Below are 18,534 nucleotides of genomic sequence, written 5' to 3' on the forward strand. Positions count from 1 at the left end.
TCATGTGTCAGTAGACTATAAAGCTCTTCAAACCTTCCATTAATGTTTCCATCCTTGCAATTCAAAAGGCTACTTTTCTTTTTAATACCGATTTTAAAAAGCAGATTGATTTTTAAAATTAGAAAACAGAGAACCTGGTGTGATTGTCTCTTTCTTGAATAAATATGGTTGTGATTTGAGTTGAAAAACAAATTGACAAGGAGGGAAAAATAAACCAACCTGTTGTATATTTCATACTAATACAACTCTTGACTGTTTGGGGTTTGTTACTGTTGTGTGCTTTGAGTTGTTAGGCCTTTTATATACACTTACCTGATTAATAAATTAGCTTAAAATTATAACACTTACTGGAATAAGTATGACATTGAGGTTAAAAGCAAAAGTTCAGCATCTGCAGAACTCTTAATTTATTGTGATACTGTAGATAAGGCACTGTAAACTGCTCCAGAGCATTTCTCCATCTGTTTCTGCTCTGTCTGACTCAGGGGATCTATAAAACTACTGATAGAAATTGAAGTTAAGGAACAAGCATGTGTTTTACAGTTTTAGATAATGTGATTGAGGTTTGCAGAGTCTGTGTGAAAAACAATACTTATTGTTGATCATTATGTGATCATTGGATGATCACTATATTAACAGTACTAGTTTATTAAATATTACCTTCCTCTGCATTACTCCACATAACCTGCTTATGTGAAATCGTATTTACTAAAATTCTAGATACACATCCTCTAATGTCCTTACTGATTGATTTTTTTACACAAAAAATACCCAACACCCAAGTTTTTTTAAATGTACATGTTCATATATTTCGATCTGTAATGAACAGGTCTTCTCTGGGGAAATGTTTGTCTGATCTGAAAGGGGGAATTTGTCTAGTATTCAATTTGCCAGTATTCAAGCTAGGATACAATCACAGACTGGTTGAGGTTGGAATGGACATGTGGACACCATCTGGTCCAACCCTGCCAAAACCTAGAGCAAGTTGCTTTTGCATATCACTAGGATGGAGGCTCTACAACCTCTGTGGACAACCTGTGCCAGTGTTCAGTCACCCTCATGGAAAAAGGTATTTCCTGATGTTCAGATGGAGCCTCCTATGGTTTACTTAGTGCTCATTGCCTCTTGTCCTGTCACCACTGGAAATAGCCTATCTTTGTCAGTTTTACACCCTCCCTCCAGGCATCTAGCTCCATTGATTAGATTTCTGTCTGAGCCTTCTTGTCTATAGGCTAGATAGTCCCAACTCTCTCAACTTTTACTCTTGTATGAGAGATGTTCCAGGCCCTTCATCATCTTCATGACTCTTCATATCCATGTCTGGAAGACAAGAACTGGACAGTTCTCCAGGTGTGACCTATTCAGTGCTGAGTAAACGCTGTCTGCCTCAGCATCTGCTGGCAATATTTTGTCTAAGCCAAAGGTATGATTCACCTCTTTGCTGCAGGACCCCAGGTCCTTTTCTGCAAAGCTGCTTTCCAGCTGGGTTCCACTGGCATGGGGTTATTCCTCCCCAGATGTAGGAATTTTCACTTCCTCCTTCCTGCACTTCCTTCCTTCCTGTCTGCCCATTTCTCTAGCCTGTTGAGGTCTCTCTGTATGACAACAGAACCCTCTGGTTCATCTGCCACCCTTCCTAGTTTACTGTCATTAACAAACTTCCTGAGGGTGCACTCTCCCACATCATGCAGATCTTTAACAAAGATGTGAAACAGGACTGGACTACAATGTTGACCCTTGGGATACACTATTAGTTACTGGCCTTCAGCTAGACATTGTGCCACGAACCATCGTCCTGTGGACTTGGCCGTTCATCTGGTTTTCAGTGTACCTCATTGTTCATCCAACCTGTACATGAACAGCTCCTCTATGAGGAGCCATATGTCTTGCCATGTTGTCCTTCCAGCTGTAAAAAAATGCTGTTAATGGATACTTGTCTTTTTTCATTTTTAAAAACAGATGAGTGTTATTTTAATAACTTTGGCAGACTGCACCATAATCAATAAATGGTTGTATACTTAAGAAAATTGCTGTGGTACCTTGCCCCAGTATTAGCAGAGGGGATTGTAAGTAGCGCCCCTAAAATCTTAAAAGTAATAAGCCTTTTTAAGTTCTTCAGTGAAACAAGAGAAGTACTGTGCTATGCTTTTAAGGGAACTTGTCAGATAAACTCAATTCACAATCTGTATGTTTTTTTAATTGCCATGAGCCCTCTGTGGTAAAGAAATACCAGTCTCTTAATTCATTATCGCAAAGCTTGTGGAAAATAGCTGTTCTTCAGTGACTGATATCTGGGGTAGTTATGTTACCAGTATTTTGTTGTTGTTTAATGCTTCACTGCTTATTACCAGTCTGGATTAAAATGTTATCTACAGTAAGATGCAGTATTGCATTTCATCCCTTTCTGGGCTCAAATGCCTTATTGTGGTTAGAGACAAGTACTAATTTTATGATTCACAAACCTGAACTACCTTCCACAGACCGTTACCTTGTATATTATTTTTTTTTAAATACCCATTTATCCAACAATTAAATAGTAGAACATTCACCCCAAACAAATATTAGCAAAAAGCTAGATTTAAGTTTCTGTGTGCTTTGCAACTTTCAGGGTAATGTTTTCTGCTGAAAGATTGATTAAAGAGAGAACTATGTCTTCTGCTGTTTCACTTTGGAATAATCAAGTATTTGCTGGCTTAGAAGAGACAATATGCTGGCTTTTGCATAGCTTGAGTGGTTAAGGTACTTTCTGGGAAAAGGCAAGATATGCGTTCCAATGGATACTTAAAATACTTCCTGAAACAAGAGACTAATCTAAGAACACATCTGTAGAAGAAGGTCTGTGTGAATTCTCTGTATTGCCCTGTGTCACCACAGAGGCACTTCTTGAAGCTTTAGAATTTATAGTGCATGTCTGAGTTGGTGAGCTTTTATATGAATGTATTTATCATTTATAATATTATTTTTTATTTGTGTTTATATAATTAAGAACATAATCATTCCTCTGTGGGATACAGTCCACTCTTCATACCTGCTTGCAGTGAGGAAATCAGTGGTCTTGCAATGGGCTAGTAATATTTGTAGCTGAAAAATAGAAGAGCTAGGGAAGAAAAAAAAAGGGGGAGCTAGCCCTTTAATGTGTCGTTGCTCATTTTTCCCATCTCACAGGAGATTTTTTCCAGTAATAATTTATAGATCCTGCCTGCAGCAATCCACAATTATCTGCTTCCTAACTGCCTGGTGCTCTCTCTGTTTCAGTACTTCTTACTATTTGTTGTTTACCAGTAAGGCTTTGGTTTGTATTTGCAAAAAATAGAAGTACTTCCTTTTTAATATACCTAATAAGCAGAGTTCCTAGTTAGTTATTAATTAACAGGGACTGTGAAATGTTTTTTGAACTTGGCATAGCAAAGAAAAAACAGAGACATTACATGAAGCTCACTTGTTTGAACTTCACTGCACTGAGAGTTAAATGCAGATCTGTTCTAATATTACAACAGTAAGTGCTTCAGCATATATGGAGGCAAACACATGTGATAACTAAAACTAATGAAGTAGTCTCTGTAGGTTGTTGAAAGGACAAACTGTACCTGGTTTGATGGTATTGTGGAGGTATTACTTTAATAGTTCCATAGTTTATAAGGAAAGGACACACACCTAGGTGACACTTGAAATAGATAAACTGCAAATGAATTCACAGCAAGAATTTTAATGTTATTTTCATCTTTCTCTCATTACTTTTAGAGTGCTTTTTAAAATGTGAGGTAGCTGTTTCAGCAGAACATTGAATATTTTCTTCACAGTGAAGAAAAAGAGACTATTTTCTTGGCATGCAATTTCCTAACAATATGTCTTCATCGGTGCATTAAAAATGTTTCGCAGAGGGGATTTCTGATCTGTCGCTAAGTCATGAAAGGGGTACCTCTCAGCATCTTTTCTGTTTTAAAAAATAATTTGTATAAGAATCTGCACAAAGCTTTTACTACACTATGTTAAATCACTTCAGAAAGTCCTGATATTGAGCATGAGCTCCACAGATGACAAATTTATCCTCACTGCAGAATTTGTAAGTCCTACAATAAACTAGGCTTCCCAACTCTCATTTTGGATTACTTCTGTATTCCCCTGGGAGCCACTTTTGTGGCAGATTCCATTTGATTTCACAAGGCTTAAAGGGGGAAAACTTGGCATAGACCACAAATCTCTCACATTAGGAACAATTTGTAAACCACGAACAGAGGCAGCCAGAGTCCGTCCCCAGAACAGGCTGCTCCTGTTAGTGCCATTGTCTGAAAAGGATTGGTTTGCCATTTCCCAGATGACCTGCCTATGTGTAGAGAGATGTGAAAAGTTAGAGACAAAAATGTTTTCTACAGAGTGAGGGGGGAGCTTTCTTGTACAGAAAGGAAGGAAATACCTCTGTGGGATTTTATTTTTTCCCCTCTTCGTCCAAAAAATACAAAGAGACCCTCTGTCTTTATTGCAAATGTCGGCTTTAAATCTTTTAGGTTTGGATTAACTCTGTAAAAGAAAAAAAAAAAAGAAATCTGACAGGCTTTCAAATATGACGCAGAAAAACTTTTTTTTTTTCTTCAATTCATGTTGTTCATTTGTAAAGCCAAAGGCTGGATGGACTGAATAGTAGGCGCCAGTTGTTCCTTCATTCATAGTTAGCATTACAATGGTCAGAATTAACATCCTAAGACCTACATTATCACTTTTGCTGTTTCACCAGCAAACATTTAATAGAGGGTGGCTAAAGCAAGGACAGTTCTTCGCTATGTCTTATATGGTTGAAAATGCTGTTAGGAAGTTAGGGTTCAATTATTAAATTATTTCAACTTGTATTTTTTGTGCCTTTTCTTGGTTTTTTGGAAGTTTTGTCTCTCCGATTGCTACTTAATTATAAAAAGTCTTGCAAAATCTAGTTGTGATGGACATTTCCTATTAGCCACTGTTTTAGGAAATTAGTATTTCATCGAGTCAAAAGTCGTGTTTTGCTTATAAAGTGACTGGACTAATACATTTTCTCTGCTTCCTGATAGAAAATTTTCTTTTTCTTCTCCCTTTTTGAAAATGTGAATTGTTTATTTTTGTCACTGCTCAGTATATACACCTTTGCTGACAGCTGTTGGCAGAAATAATTACTAGAATCTCGGGACAATATCTATGTCCTTTTAATGTAGCTGTGGAAGGCTTACCAGATTTTTAGTTCAAGTGCATTCTAATACTTTCCAAAGAATCAGTGTCAGTAGGAATTTGGATACAAAAACAAGGTAAATAGAACTTTTTACCTATATGAGAATAAAATTTATTTTCTGAAAATAATTCACTTTTGTTTTTACACTCGAGCAGATCAAGTGTAATTCTAAAATGTTCACATGTGCGCATTCAGGAATTAGACTTAAACTACTGCAAGCTACCTACATTTTTCTGCCAGTTAATATTTGTAAAATTTAAGCTTGTAGTGAGACTTGACTTTTGAAAGGAATTAGTCTCCAAGTAATGAAGCAAAGGATTTGAAAGAGTTTTGTTGTGTAGTAATGTTACTTTCAATATCTGTGCAATCTAATTACATTACAAAGATATTTGTAATACTGACTGCAAAACGATCTTTGCTTAATATGCTTCGTTAAATATTTGTCATACTCCTTGCATCCATAATATTATTGACGTAGGTGTTTGAACATACATTACAAGGGTAGATTGAAGTTTTTATTTCTTTTAATGCCCATACATTGTGATGCTTGTTTTGGCTTTTTAGTGTGTTTTAGTTTTTAGTGTGTTTACAGACCAAGTTATGAACAGAAGAAATTCTGATGTATTTGTATACAACAGTGTGTAAAAAAGCAAGCATGCAACTAAAAGCAATGATCTTGTTTGCAAGCATTTCACCATGTGTCAATATCTTGGATCTTCACTTAACAATATGTTGCAGTGGCAGTGTGGGAACTGTGGTGTAGTGAGTTCTGTTGGAGATAACTTTGATCCGAGTTACATTGCAAACAGTTAATACCCATACCAAGGATCAGCAACCTTTATATCCTGTTAGGGTTGATTACAGAGAAGAAATCGTGCTTATAATGTTATGACAAAGATTTTGGGGGGCGATGTATGAGAAATTTTGATAAATCTGATTTTAATGGAAATGTCTACAATCAGCAGAGTGGTGCAGGGCAGGATTGTGGAGGGATAGATTCCTCCTCTCTCAAGTAGCTAGGCAGCGCAATCTTTCCACCGGCTTCTTAACATGCATTAGTTCTTACTACCTACTGGATTTCTATTGCAACTCAGGATTTTAGACAGGATTTGAAGTTTTATTTCACATTAGAGAGTCTAGAGTTGTTCATTTAAATCTGCTTTTGATACCCTCAACCAAGTAATCAATGTTTGTAAGGTTTTTTTCCTAGGTTTTGTCTTAACATCATCATATTTTGTGCTTTTTTTTTTCCCCCCAGGCAGCTATGATGTTCAGCTCTGGAGTGTTTTGGATGGGACTTCTATGTATTCCTATGACAGCTTTACTTTTTGATGTAGTATACAAAGTGTGAGTAGAGAAATGCCAAGATTTATGGATGAAATTACTGGCTTTTAAATGTGTGTTCTAGTTACAAATATAAGAAAAGCAAATAAAGATCAACTCTTTTGATTATAGAAAATTATTTTTCACCTTGATTGATTCTGTCAAACTTCATTACAAGTGTTACTAGTATTTTACATGTTTCAGTGGTTGTAATGTCTTTTTTAAGAAATATTTGTTGGTTTTAATTTTCTAGAACAACTGATAAAATACATTGTTACGGTTTGCTTTGTAATATTTTTTCTTGTAAAGCTTAATTTTCAGACATCTGAGAAAAAGGAATTGTAAATTGAATGTTTATGTAAGTGTTAAAATAATCTGCCTTCTTAATTTCAAGAAGAGTAAATCTGGCAGTACTTTGTATTACTTGCAGAGTAAAGAGGGCTACTTTTAAGACGCTGGTAGATGAAGTTCAGGAGTTGGAAGCAAAATCTGAGGATCCTGGAGCAGTTGTGCATGGCAAGAGGTACTGTAACAGTATCATTGTCTTTTGTTTAAAAAAAAAAAAACCTAAATATTTTCAGCCTTACACATCTATCAAAAAGAAAGTTTATCTTTGAAAATCTCTATGAACAAAAAATATCTGTAAGGAGCTTTCAGATCTACTGGGCCCATGTATTTTTTCATACGTTTAGGTATAGGTTTTGCCAGACACTTTAACTGACGTTGTTTCTTTGTAGATGACTGTTATGTTTCTAGTTAATATATACAGGACAAACTTGAAGTACAATTTTAATTCTATCACTTTTGACTGTGTTAACAGTTAACACAAAGTGAGTTTAAACCAGCCTCATTCACTGATGCAGTTATAAATCAGGCCTAAGCACAATAATTTTTTTTTTCCTGAAGTCTGCTTGGTAACATAGAGGAAAACAGTACAGTCTCTCTAGGATTTACTGAAATTGATATAACAAGCTGGCTTGGTGTCTCATGCCAGTGCAGAGCAGACAAATTTGACTAAATTATTTCTTACCTCATATAGGTTAAACTTAAGACTCCACCAGAATTCCTTTGTTACATCCTCCTTTGTGAGTCAGGCCAGTAATTTGAAAAGGGAGAAGGTAAAACTGAACAATTAGACAATTTCTTTTTGTAAACTGACCATAAAGATGCCCACTGACTAAAATATTTAAGACTTTCTAACATTAGCTGAACTTTTAGCAAGCGTTTGCTGAACAAGAGTGTGAGATTACAAAGCCACCCTACCCTCTCCCTCCCTTCCAATTCATTAATGCCATTTGGCTGAACTAGAAGTTTCTTTCCTTGTCTTCATTTTCATGAGTTTTGTGAAGTCTAAAAAAAGCCAAAACTGCTGATACTTGATTTTCCTGTTCTTTCTTTCCTTTGGACTGCTGGTTTTTTAGTATCTTCATGGCAAAAAGCTTAGCCAAGAAGGCTTTTTTACTGCTGAGGTATGCATGGAAAGAGACCAGAAGAAACACAAACAGTCACTTCTTTCACTGGAGATTCAATTTTCAGGAAGCACCTTTTGTTCATAAAGATACTTAAGTTCCATTTTTCCCTGAGTCTTATTGTACCTCTCCTCCAGTTCTGTGGGAATCAGCTTACTAGGATTTACCAGGTTGAGACTAAGTTACCAAGGTGATGGACATCATTTCTAATGGGTGGAATGTCCAGCTCATAAGAGTATCTGCTCCTACTTTCCCTAGAAATAATTTTCACAAGAATATTTTGTCTCTGGTGGAGTTCATCTTCCCTGGTACTGTAGACAAATACCAGAGGAGGTACCATGAGGCCTGGAAGATCATCCCACCGCCTAGTCTAGTCTAGCCTACTGTGATGGGCTGCATAGGAGCATATATCTGTATAGTGTGTCCCATGTGCTGTCTTTGTGGCAGCAGCTTCATACTGGAATTACTACAAAGTCACTTACTTGATGATGATTCCTACATCAAGGATACTTTCTGTCATCACTGACTAGTGCTTGCAAGAGTTAGTTCTCTTACCTTTAAAGGTGACCTGACTTGTATTCTGAAGACTTGTGTTGTATTCCCAAATTCCCAAATAAATAATAGAGTAGCTTTGGTAATTAACAAATGTGCTACGTAGAAAGTATTATTTCTGTTGTTAGAGCCATTGTAATTTAAATGCCATAAAGCCATTTGTACTTAAAATTTAAATGACTAAGGTAAAAGAATACTTTCTCTGTACAAACCTATGGTTCAAAACCAGTTTTTCTGATAATTTGTATATAATGCTTAAGCAGATACAACAGTATTAATACTACAAAAACCTTTCTACTGGGTTGAGTACTACATAGACTAAGAATAAGATGAACAACAGCCCAAACTTGTGGAAACATCTTTAGAGATATATAGTGAAAATATATGACGCAGTAATTTTTTTTCAGTAAATGAGACTAGTTGCTTGTAAATGTTTTCTTGACTTCACACGTAAATTTTAAAAATTGGTTTTGAATGGCAACAAGGTGAGTCATAATCAAGAGCCTGCAGTATTTCTTCAAGTATAAAAGTAGAGTGGAATTTAATACCTGAATAGTTGGAAGCACTGTTCTTTTGCCAAATGTGTTTCTTACTTTATTTGTGTTTTCTGTACCAACAATCAGATCTGTGCAGTGCAAACTTCATTATACATACACTAAGGAATATGTCTACTAGATGTTCTTGTAAAACTGAAGGCAATATTTTCAGTGCTTAGCACTTAAGCAATCTGAGTGTTTCATTCTGCAACATAAGGAAAGAGTATTGATGGTACCAAAAAAGCTAGAATAGACCTGCTATATTCTTAATAAAATAGATTTTTATTTTTAAAATAACTTGTCAAAACAAAAAAAAAGTAATAAGAATTTACTGATTGCAACTCACATTAAGATGTTTTTCAGTTATATTGCAATGGAGGTACAGCCAGCAACTGTATCTAAGTATTTACATGGTCTTCCCCTTCTTCTACCTCCCGTCTTACATGAAGATGCTCATTTATTCCCTGTGTGTCCTTGTGCTTTAAACCTCTATCCCTAATTTTTTATTGCTCTTATCACTTTAACATTTGATGGCTCTGAACTTCAAAAATAAGGCTGCTATACAACCTAGAGGAATAATTAGAATTAAATAAATAAATAGATATCACAAAACCAAACAAACAAGTCTCCAAAGAGCTAGCTTGTGAAAATAATTGCAAGTAAGGTGTGTCTCAGTACTCCAACCTCTCCATTCTTGGTTCAGTCAGCAGATGCCAACTGCTTTCCTGGAACTGGTACCTAATTCCTTTTTTACAAGAAGGTCTCATTCCATTTTTTCATTTAAAACATGGCCCCAGAAACAGTTTCCCGTGCCTGTCCACTTACCTTGTAGATTTTGCAGTTAGCATTTATCTGTACTAGTCAGCGTGGTAATAATGGGTTTATTTCCCTCTTCCAACTTAAAAGAGCTAAACTCTCACCTCCTGGTATATGCTTTAACCACCAGACTGGAGGGGAACAAAAATGGGAGATAGACCATGAGTCTCTCTTTGTATGTAAGTATGTATCCATTGAACGAGCATTTCTCATTTAGTAGTTTGAATGCTTGTCTAATAAAGGAAACAATCTGGATCCATTCCTTGGAGCACTTAATCTGAACAGTAGCCTGGGAAGCTAAGTCCCTAGTTAAGCTAATTGACAGAATTATTAAAAAGTGATTTGACTGATCAAAACCCAATAACATAGGTATACAAAATCTGTTAAACTTCCTATGTCCTTTCCCAAGAGACAACTTTGATAACCTAGCAAAGCTATAAGAAAATAAATCACTACATACGCAGAATAAACATAAGATACTTTTTCACTTTCAGTGAACTAATTTTAGATCAGTTTGCATGGAGAGGGGGTGGATTTTTCAGCATTGGAAATCTTTAAATGATAGGTTGGTATTTCTCTGAAACACAACCTCTAATTCACAGTGAGTATCAAATTTAGAGGAAGAAATTAAAGGCTTTGTTTGAGGTTTTTTAATATAGACCCTCACACATTTTTAATGTTATCAAAATTATCGGATTTCAAAAGCTTTTTGATAGCATCTGTGGCTAGTCAGTGGTTATTTATTTAGAAATGTAGGATTCTATTTGAGAGAATTTTAGATGTAAGAAAGATGCATGGTAAGGAAACCTGACACATCCACTACTTCATTCATTACAGTTTGCAGCATTCAGCAGATGCTTGAGACTCAGTTTAAAAACTGTTTAATCCTCATGTTTTCTATTTGGGTTGAAATGGAGTCACTTGGATCACATTAAAGCAAAATAAACACAGAAGACAACAGACTCATACTGCTGAGAAAGAAGTAGATGGGCTGAAGTGGCCCTCCTGTAGTAAGTAGTAGAGGTAGTCTATTATTTGGACTGGATCTCCAGAAAAAACGCTTTTCATGGTGAGCACCCCTTGCTAGAACAGTTTTCATGGAAGCAATATGTTTTTGTACACACAGATGATGGCCATGGATGTGACATCCACTCCATCTTCTTTTCCCTCCCATCCCTTTGGGGTTTTGTGTCAGTAGGGGCTAAGAGGATTTTAATATGTAAGAAAAAGGCAGACTGTCCTTCAGCCTAGCCATAATCAGGCCACACTACCTCTAGGAAGCCTGTGCCTTCCCTTCACGTTGGATGCCTCTAAAGGAGCCATGCTCAAATATTGTTGATTTCTTTATATTTTCAGCACACAACAGTGCTTCAAACAGATGTTTTGCCTATACTTTGACAAGTAAAAACATGATTAGGTATCTCAATTTCATAATCTACCCTCATGCACACTTCGTATCATCTTCTTGATAATTAGTTCAGGCACAAAAGGAAGAAAAAGAAGAATGGGTATTACTTTTCATTTAATAATTAATTCCTATTTACAGACTCAAAGGGTTACTGTAATTAACATGCAAATATTTTTCACGTGTCCACTTTCTTTCTAGCTTAACTGAAAGAGCACAGCTGCTGAAAAATGTTTTTAAGAAGAACCATGTGAACTTGTATCGCTCTGACTCCCTGCAGCAAAATTTGCTTCGTAAGTGCTCACTGACAAAAATTAATATCCATTAATAATACAGGAGTAAATTATACCTTTCTGTGCATTTTTTTGCATAATAAAGATGCAGTGTATCAGCCTCTGCCTCTTGATGGTTTTGTCTGCATTCCTAAGATACTGACAGCATTTTAATTGCAAAATCGTGTAAAACCAGCATGAGTTTTCTACCTTCTAATTGCTGAAAAGAGGTTAACTCCCCTCTGTTGACCAACTTAACAATTGTTGTTTCTATTCAAACTTTAACTGATAAAAAAAAGATCAAAACATAATTGATTTCTGTTTTGTTTTATATCTGCAGATGGCTATGCCTTCTCTCAAGATGAAAATGGAATAGTTTCCCAGTCTGAAGTGATACGAGCTTATGATACCACAAAACAAAGGCCTGAGGAATGGTGAAGGAACACAGCTCCAGATTTAGGCCTTACTAGTTCCTTTTGTGAGACGGACTGCTAGAGACTCTGCTGGGAGCTGTGACCATGGCCCAGTTATCAGAGATTTAGAGATCTATGATGGTCATGTTCCATAAAGTTTGGATTTGTGTATTCAGTAGACATAAGCACTGTGCAACTATACTGTAACACACCATCTCTAAATTTTTTAACAAATATTTGCTTAGCCTTTGTAAACAGATTGGAATTTACCTTGTGTCTTGCCAGCTTGCTTATTTTACAATGAAGTTGAATCAGTGTTGGTCATATCCTTGGAAGGCAATGGTCAGATCGTGAAACATACTTTACATTGATAGACCGTTAGCATCTGTGAAGGGTTTTAAGTGTTAATATATTTAAATACAGTTGATAACAAGCCTTTGATTTCAACAAGTGCTGAAAAAATAGTATCCTAATGGTGTTAATTCACCTTCTTCGAGAAAGATTGTGAGTCAAGGTGTTCATACATATTTGTGTCAAACTAACCTAAAAACGTTTGCCAAAGAAGTTCCGTAAATGTTTTCTGTTGTTAGAAATAATTTGAAAGGAAATTAACTCCAGTCCAGATGTCAGAACTGCATGCTTGAGTCTCCACACCTGAGGAGAAAGATTTACAGTATAGTGAGTTCAATTTGAGTGGCCTTTATGGCATTTGCTTTCAAAACTGCAAGTCTTTGCACCTTTGGCCTTATACAAGCTTTTCCCTTATTTTCATTTGGTATCGCAGATTTTGCAAATGGCTGTCACATTGTAAAATCAAGTACACCTATTATTTTGGTTTTTAAGAATTGCTCTGCCTTACTTCCCTTTAGCAAACTCTAATTATTTTTCCCATGCTTAGTTGTATCTGCTCGTGCTGTAGGCTCAAAAGAAAGTTTTTTTCAATTTTTTTTTTTAATTAACTACATTTTCAACAATTTTATACTAAAATATTTGAACTGCATACATTGAAATAGAGAGCAAAGCATGCCCTTCGCTAGTCTGTGGTGTGGACCGTTGTATTTGCACTAAAGCCACTTCCTATAAAGGTGTGACATATATTGCAGCAGCTTCTTTACAACTCACTGGCCATGCAGAATACCTATATATTCTCACCTTTAATGGAAAATGGAGAGGAAGTGACTGAGGGGAAAGATACACACTTGGTTTAAGAGGGAAAAAAAAAAAAAAAAGAGCAGGGAGATGTTAAGTGAGAACATTGTCGTAACATTTTCAAGTATATTTGCTATTTTTCAGCTTAGGACCCAACAGCCATCAGCTTTCAAGCTTAGAAAAGCTAACTTCTGAATTTAGTTAAATCTTGTAGCTTTTTGGTCTATGTTTAATTCTGAACTTCAAAGCCACTACATTTTTCTCTAGTGGCAGTTTTTAATCAAATTTCTGTGCATTCCATAGAAAGGATCTTTCATCTTTGATTGGAGATCAACTAGATGGAAAAGCAGAATAATGACATCCACAGTGATCTGTTCGATTCAGAACATCCTCTTTGCACTCCCAGTCATCCACTTTTAACTTAAAAGTAACCAGTTATCTAATCCAATCTTTTCTCTGCCTTCTTTCATTAGACATACTAGAGGCTGACTTTACCTCCTTGCCTTTCCTCTAGCTAAACACTGAACATGTAATTTTATTGCACTGTCTTACACTCCATTCCAAGAGAAGCTTACAAACGCATGGGAAGGCCTGCAAAAGGCACTATATGAAGGTATGTATTTAGGAAGGCATATCAATGGGAAGGCAGTCTGCATTTCATATGCGTGTTATGCAACGTCTTCCTCTCCCGCAGTGATCTTTAAACAGAAGACACGGGGACAAAGGGAATGTATCCCACTAGAAACAGTGCTGCCAGTCAGTCATGCAGACAAGGACTGCCTTCAGAAAAGCCATTTCAGGCATAGATAAATAGATGGATCAATATGGGAGGGCCAAATCACTTGACCTAAGGCAAGAAAAAATTTGGGGGCATGCCCCTTTCCTAAAATGTGAATCTCTATTTTCTGTCATCCAAGGGACAATGACCAACTTCAAAACATTTCTGAAATTAGCCATGACACTGTTGCCCCTTTATAATCTTTCAGATTACTTAACTCATATAAAATGACTCAATCTATACAAACACTGTTTATGGGTAATTTTTTTATTATCACTGAGGGAGGTGTTCTAAATGGTTTAATTGCTGATTTTGCAGGAAAGGATGTGAGGACTAGAACAAATTTTAAAATACTTACCATGAGAAATTTGTATGATCTCCTCCTGTGAAATAAATTTGTCTCAATGCTATAATACAGTTTCTAGAAAATAACACACAGTATATACCCAGTTTAACTATCTTAAAAAGGAAGAAAGTAAGTGAAACAGCTCTAAGATCCTAAATTCAGACTGTACTTTAAGTTTTTAGGATAGTCTTATCACAGCATTTCATCCTTACTGAATCTGAACTAGTATTTTGCAAAGTTTATTTTTGTTTTTTATTACTTCTAATGGGTTTTTCTCCTGTCCCTATAGTTTTCCCTGGTTGTTAGTGGTTGGAAGATACTGCATCTTAGAAATAGTAAAAAAAGAAAATGTGGCAATTTTAAGTATGTTTTTTGATAGCTCATGCAATTCCATTTTAAAATGTAAAATCATCTTAGCTATGTGTGCCCATTTTTTAAATCGGGTCAAGTACACAATATGCACTTTATTTTCATGTTGAGTACAGAGTAATATAATCTATTGCCATGCTGTTAGTACATCCTATCTTTGTTAAAATAAGGGAATTCTGTAGATGTTTATTTCAAGAAAGAACAAAAATTAGGCAAAAATGCTCATGATGCCTCTGTTCTTGTTTTCAAATTCAAATTTGTATTAAATACAGAATTCACATGGACTTTTACATCTCTTTTGTGTGCACTGCATAACAGTTACAAGTTAGTATTAAAAATTTCCATCAAAAAGTTGAACCGGTGCCATTTAGAAATCAGATCTCTTATATAAATACTGTTGCTTGATTATTTTTAAATATATACATATATATATAGAGAAGTGATTCAAATGAGCAAGTAACGGGAAACAAATTTTAACCAACCTACTGCTAATTTGTATTTGGAATTTTTTCTTGCCATTTCCTAATTTTACACTTATTTTTGCAAAGCAGTTTCAACAGATTTATACGTAGTCATCATTCTATTTGTATAAAATGAGAAATAAAGTATTTTGAAATGCTAAGAGATAGCTGAAGATTCCTGTATGTCCACGTGCATCCACAACATTCACTTACACGTTACAAAGATGCCTGGTAAGTGGCTCAAGACTTCTTCCGTTACATTTAAACCCCATCTTGAATGACGAGTAATTTGGAGTATGCGTTAAGTTTAAGGAGAGACCTTTTTTTGTCCCTTTTTCTTGTTTGTGTTGTGTAAAAGCACTTGTAGTTCTGATGCGTTTGTCATTCTGTCTGCATGAGGCAATATTTCTAAGTGTTCTGAGGCAATGCATGGTGGTTGCTGTTCCCTGTCTTTTAATGCCTTCGTTAAAAGTCTGCTCGTAATATATCGAGAAGCTCGTGCTACGTAAGCAAATGAGTTTGTGAGTTCAACTTTCTTGGTACTGGATGTTTTCACTGGTAACAAAACTCCACAAATGAGTTTCTCCTTTCTACCCTCTGCCCTCGCTCCCTGAGTTTTCTCGCTGTTAACCAATAGTTCTTTATTAAACAAAGGAATATTTTAGCATTCCAAACCTGGTTCCTGCTTATGCAAACCCTTACTCACATGGGCTTCAACTGGACTGTTTGTAAGGACTACTTATCTGAGCAATGATGTGCAAAGTTGGGCACTTTGGAGGATTGATACTTAAATTTGTGATTTGTGATTGCAAAGCTGTGACCCAGAACAAGTTTGGAGTTTATTTTAAATCATATTTTTATGGTGTTTCTTTATTGTAGAATAGAAGCCATAAATGCATTAATATTGTTTTTCTATTTCAACGTAATTTTTCATTAAGATTTTCAGTGTTTGATATGTATGAACCGCTGCAGAAAGCGGTCAGTCTGTAATAGCAACATTTGCATTCAAGGTAAAGTGAGGTTTTACAGCTCCACTAAGCCATTACTGCTGAAACTGTTGTGGAAATTATGAAGCTGCATGAATGAAGATTTTTTGACTCAGTGTTTATGGTAGTTTCTCAGGTTTAGTTTTAACTGGATGTTAAATGCACTGTGTTTTATAAATAGTTCTTCTCTTTTAGTAACACGTTCAGTTCTATGCAGTGTTACATGTCATTTGGCATTTGGTGAATGTGCATGTTTTGAACTGCAAATTTTAAATGTTTTGTCTTTTAATTGTTAAAAAATAAATAAACTTTGCCATTAAATGAAGAAGCTTTGTTGCACTGATTGATTACAAATGCTACGGATTACCTTCAACGGAAAACATCTACCTCATCATTCTCCTTTCTGAATTCTTTAAAGTGGGGCATATCAGAGAAATGGTATTTCACAAATGCCAAAGAGTTCTTATGTTATAAACTGAAAAGGCAGGAAATTGTGTTAAGGGTTGGGGTTTTTAACACCTATTTTGAGGTGTCTTTTTCATTTCTCAAGTGAAGTCCAGAAAAAGGAGCTTTCTTTAAGAAAAAACTTAAAAAATGGAGCATGACAGTCTGCAATTTAGTGATTTGCAGCAGAGCTCTGACTTACTCTGGTGGTGATACCGTATTTTGGAAGCAAAGTGTGCAGTACAAGAGTGACAGAGTCATTCATCTTTTTTCAGATGACAGTGATTAAATACTCGTTTGGCTATCATAATAGCAGGTATTTCTTTCTTTCAACAGTGCCCACCCACTGAATAAACATCAATAGATCCAAACCTAAAGTGAATTTTGGTTGCAAATAGGTGACCGATTCTTTACATACACACTAGACAATGAACTGGTTTTGTAGATTTTGTAGTAAAGGTCAGTTCAACGATAGATGCGTCTTTCATGCTGTTAGTTTCGTGATACTCGGTCTTTAATGGCAGAGCTGGTTTAAGGAGATTCTACCTCATGGAATGTCACCGCCTCTGTTAGGCTGGCAGTCATGAAGCCATTGAAATCACTCGGGTTATAATCCACTTCACGGTGATCCAGGCTCTCTTTCTAATCCTTTCTCTCCATTCTTATTGCAAATGTTATTTTTAAGCTCCGTCATTTCACTAACTTGATTTACAGCATTTCTTCTGCTGCCTTTGCTAAGGAAGACAGCATAGCGTGGAATTGCAGCTTCAGTGTAACTGAATGAAAAGCTGTTTACATGGGTATCGTGAAGCAGCAGCCCCCTCAAAAGCAGAAGCTGATCAGTGTTAAGTCCACAGAGCACATTGCCATACACAGAAAAACAGTGCCAAAAAATGCTGCATATCCTTAATGTCAAGCTGTAACTGAAATTACTGCTTTAAGAAAAAATACTCCAGTGGGATTAGTGTTACAAATAGTCCAGGAGTTATAGCCATGCACTGTACCACTTACCTAGTGTCAGAGGAAATCCTTCACACATTCTTGCAAGTTTGTATCATATTTCTCTTAGCAGAGTTTTGATGCATTCTGGAGTTATGCATTTAAATAAAATGTAGGAATACGAAACAAATGGCTGATGTAATTCATGTCACTTCTATCCATCGCCCGTGGAAGGCTTGGGTTTCAGACATGCCATTACCAGTTAATGGCAATCGAAGTACTCTGTGCATAATGTGTGTGAATGACAATAATCAATTTGCTGTGTTGTTTCAGTTTAATTTATTTTAGATAGGTGTCACTCTAGTAAAATGATCATGAACAAACTCCAGTATTACAAAAGGAATAGTTAAACCTACTGTGTTAAAAAATAAGCATAGCAGTAAAGCAAGTACTGTGTAAACATTACTTCTAATAGCAAGCAATTTTAGTTTAAGCATACATCTAGCCCTTCAAAGTGTTCCATTACTCATTAAACCATGTATCAGAATGCTGTTTGTGTTCTCTCTGCAAGTTTCAGAAATAAATTGACTGTTTTCTGTAAATGATGGGAGCATCAAGTGCAAGTAGGTCCTTTTCATTGGGAATGAAATTCAGCTTTCTCACCTGCAACCCCGAGTCCATCTGGGTTGGAAACTACTGGCAGAGGCAACAAGCATTTCGATCCATGGGCTTGTAGTTCTGTCCACCTCCCTCTCCCTTCAGCTACACAGGTCACTCCTGCTGCAGCTAGATGAACAATAACGTATAGATTCTTCTTAACTTGCAGATTGTTCTCTGTTTGCCAATAGTGCCTAATCCCCACCTCACCTGCTTCACAGGTAACCCAGTGAAGCTCTTGTACACCTGATCTTTCCCAGCCTCAGCTGTCTGCAGGATTCATTGCAGTCTAGCCACCGTCTGTGAAGTGTTTTAGCACTCTATAAATTTACAGACTTCTGTATGTCTGATTCAACTAAATTATTCCTCTGTGTCGGGTTCCTCAAGCATTTTGTGAGGTCAAACCCCATATGCAGCAGCAG

General features: G+C 36.1%; 1 protein-coding gene across 4 annotated transcripts in view; it reads left to right on the forward strand.

The window, feature by feature from the left end:
* Nucleotides 1-16,381, forward strand: part of ATP8A1 (ATPase phospholipid transporting 8A1) — a 112,019-nt gene extending 95,638 nt beyond the window's left edge. For all 4 annotated transcript variants that reach the window (XM_061991930.1, XM_061991931.1, XM_061991929.1 and 1 more), the window contains 4 exons: nucleotides 6,456-6,544; nucleotides 6,951-7,043; nucleotides 11,500-11,591; nucleotides 11,911-16,381. In XM_061991930.1, coding sequence (XP_061847914.1) covers nucleotides 6,456-6,544; nucleotides 6,951-7,043; nucleotides 11,500-11,591; nucleotides 11,911-12,008 — 372 coding nt within the window. In that variant the 3' untranslated portion in view covers nucleotides 12,009-16,381. The remainder of the gene's footprint in view (nucleotides 1-6,455; nucleotides 6,545-6,950; nucleotides 7,044-11,499; nucleotides 11,592-11,910) is intronic.
* The last annotated feature ends 2,153 nt before the right edge of the window (nucleotides 16,382-18,534 follow it).

Source organism: Colius striatus, chromosome 3 (genome assembly GCF_028858725.1).
Source record: "Colius striatus isolate bColStr4 chromosome 3, bColStr4.1.hap1, whole genome shotgun sequence".
In the NCBI taxonomy this organism is placed as follows: Eukaryota; Metazoa; Chordata; class Aves; order Coliiformes; family Coliidae; genus Colius; species Colius striatus.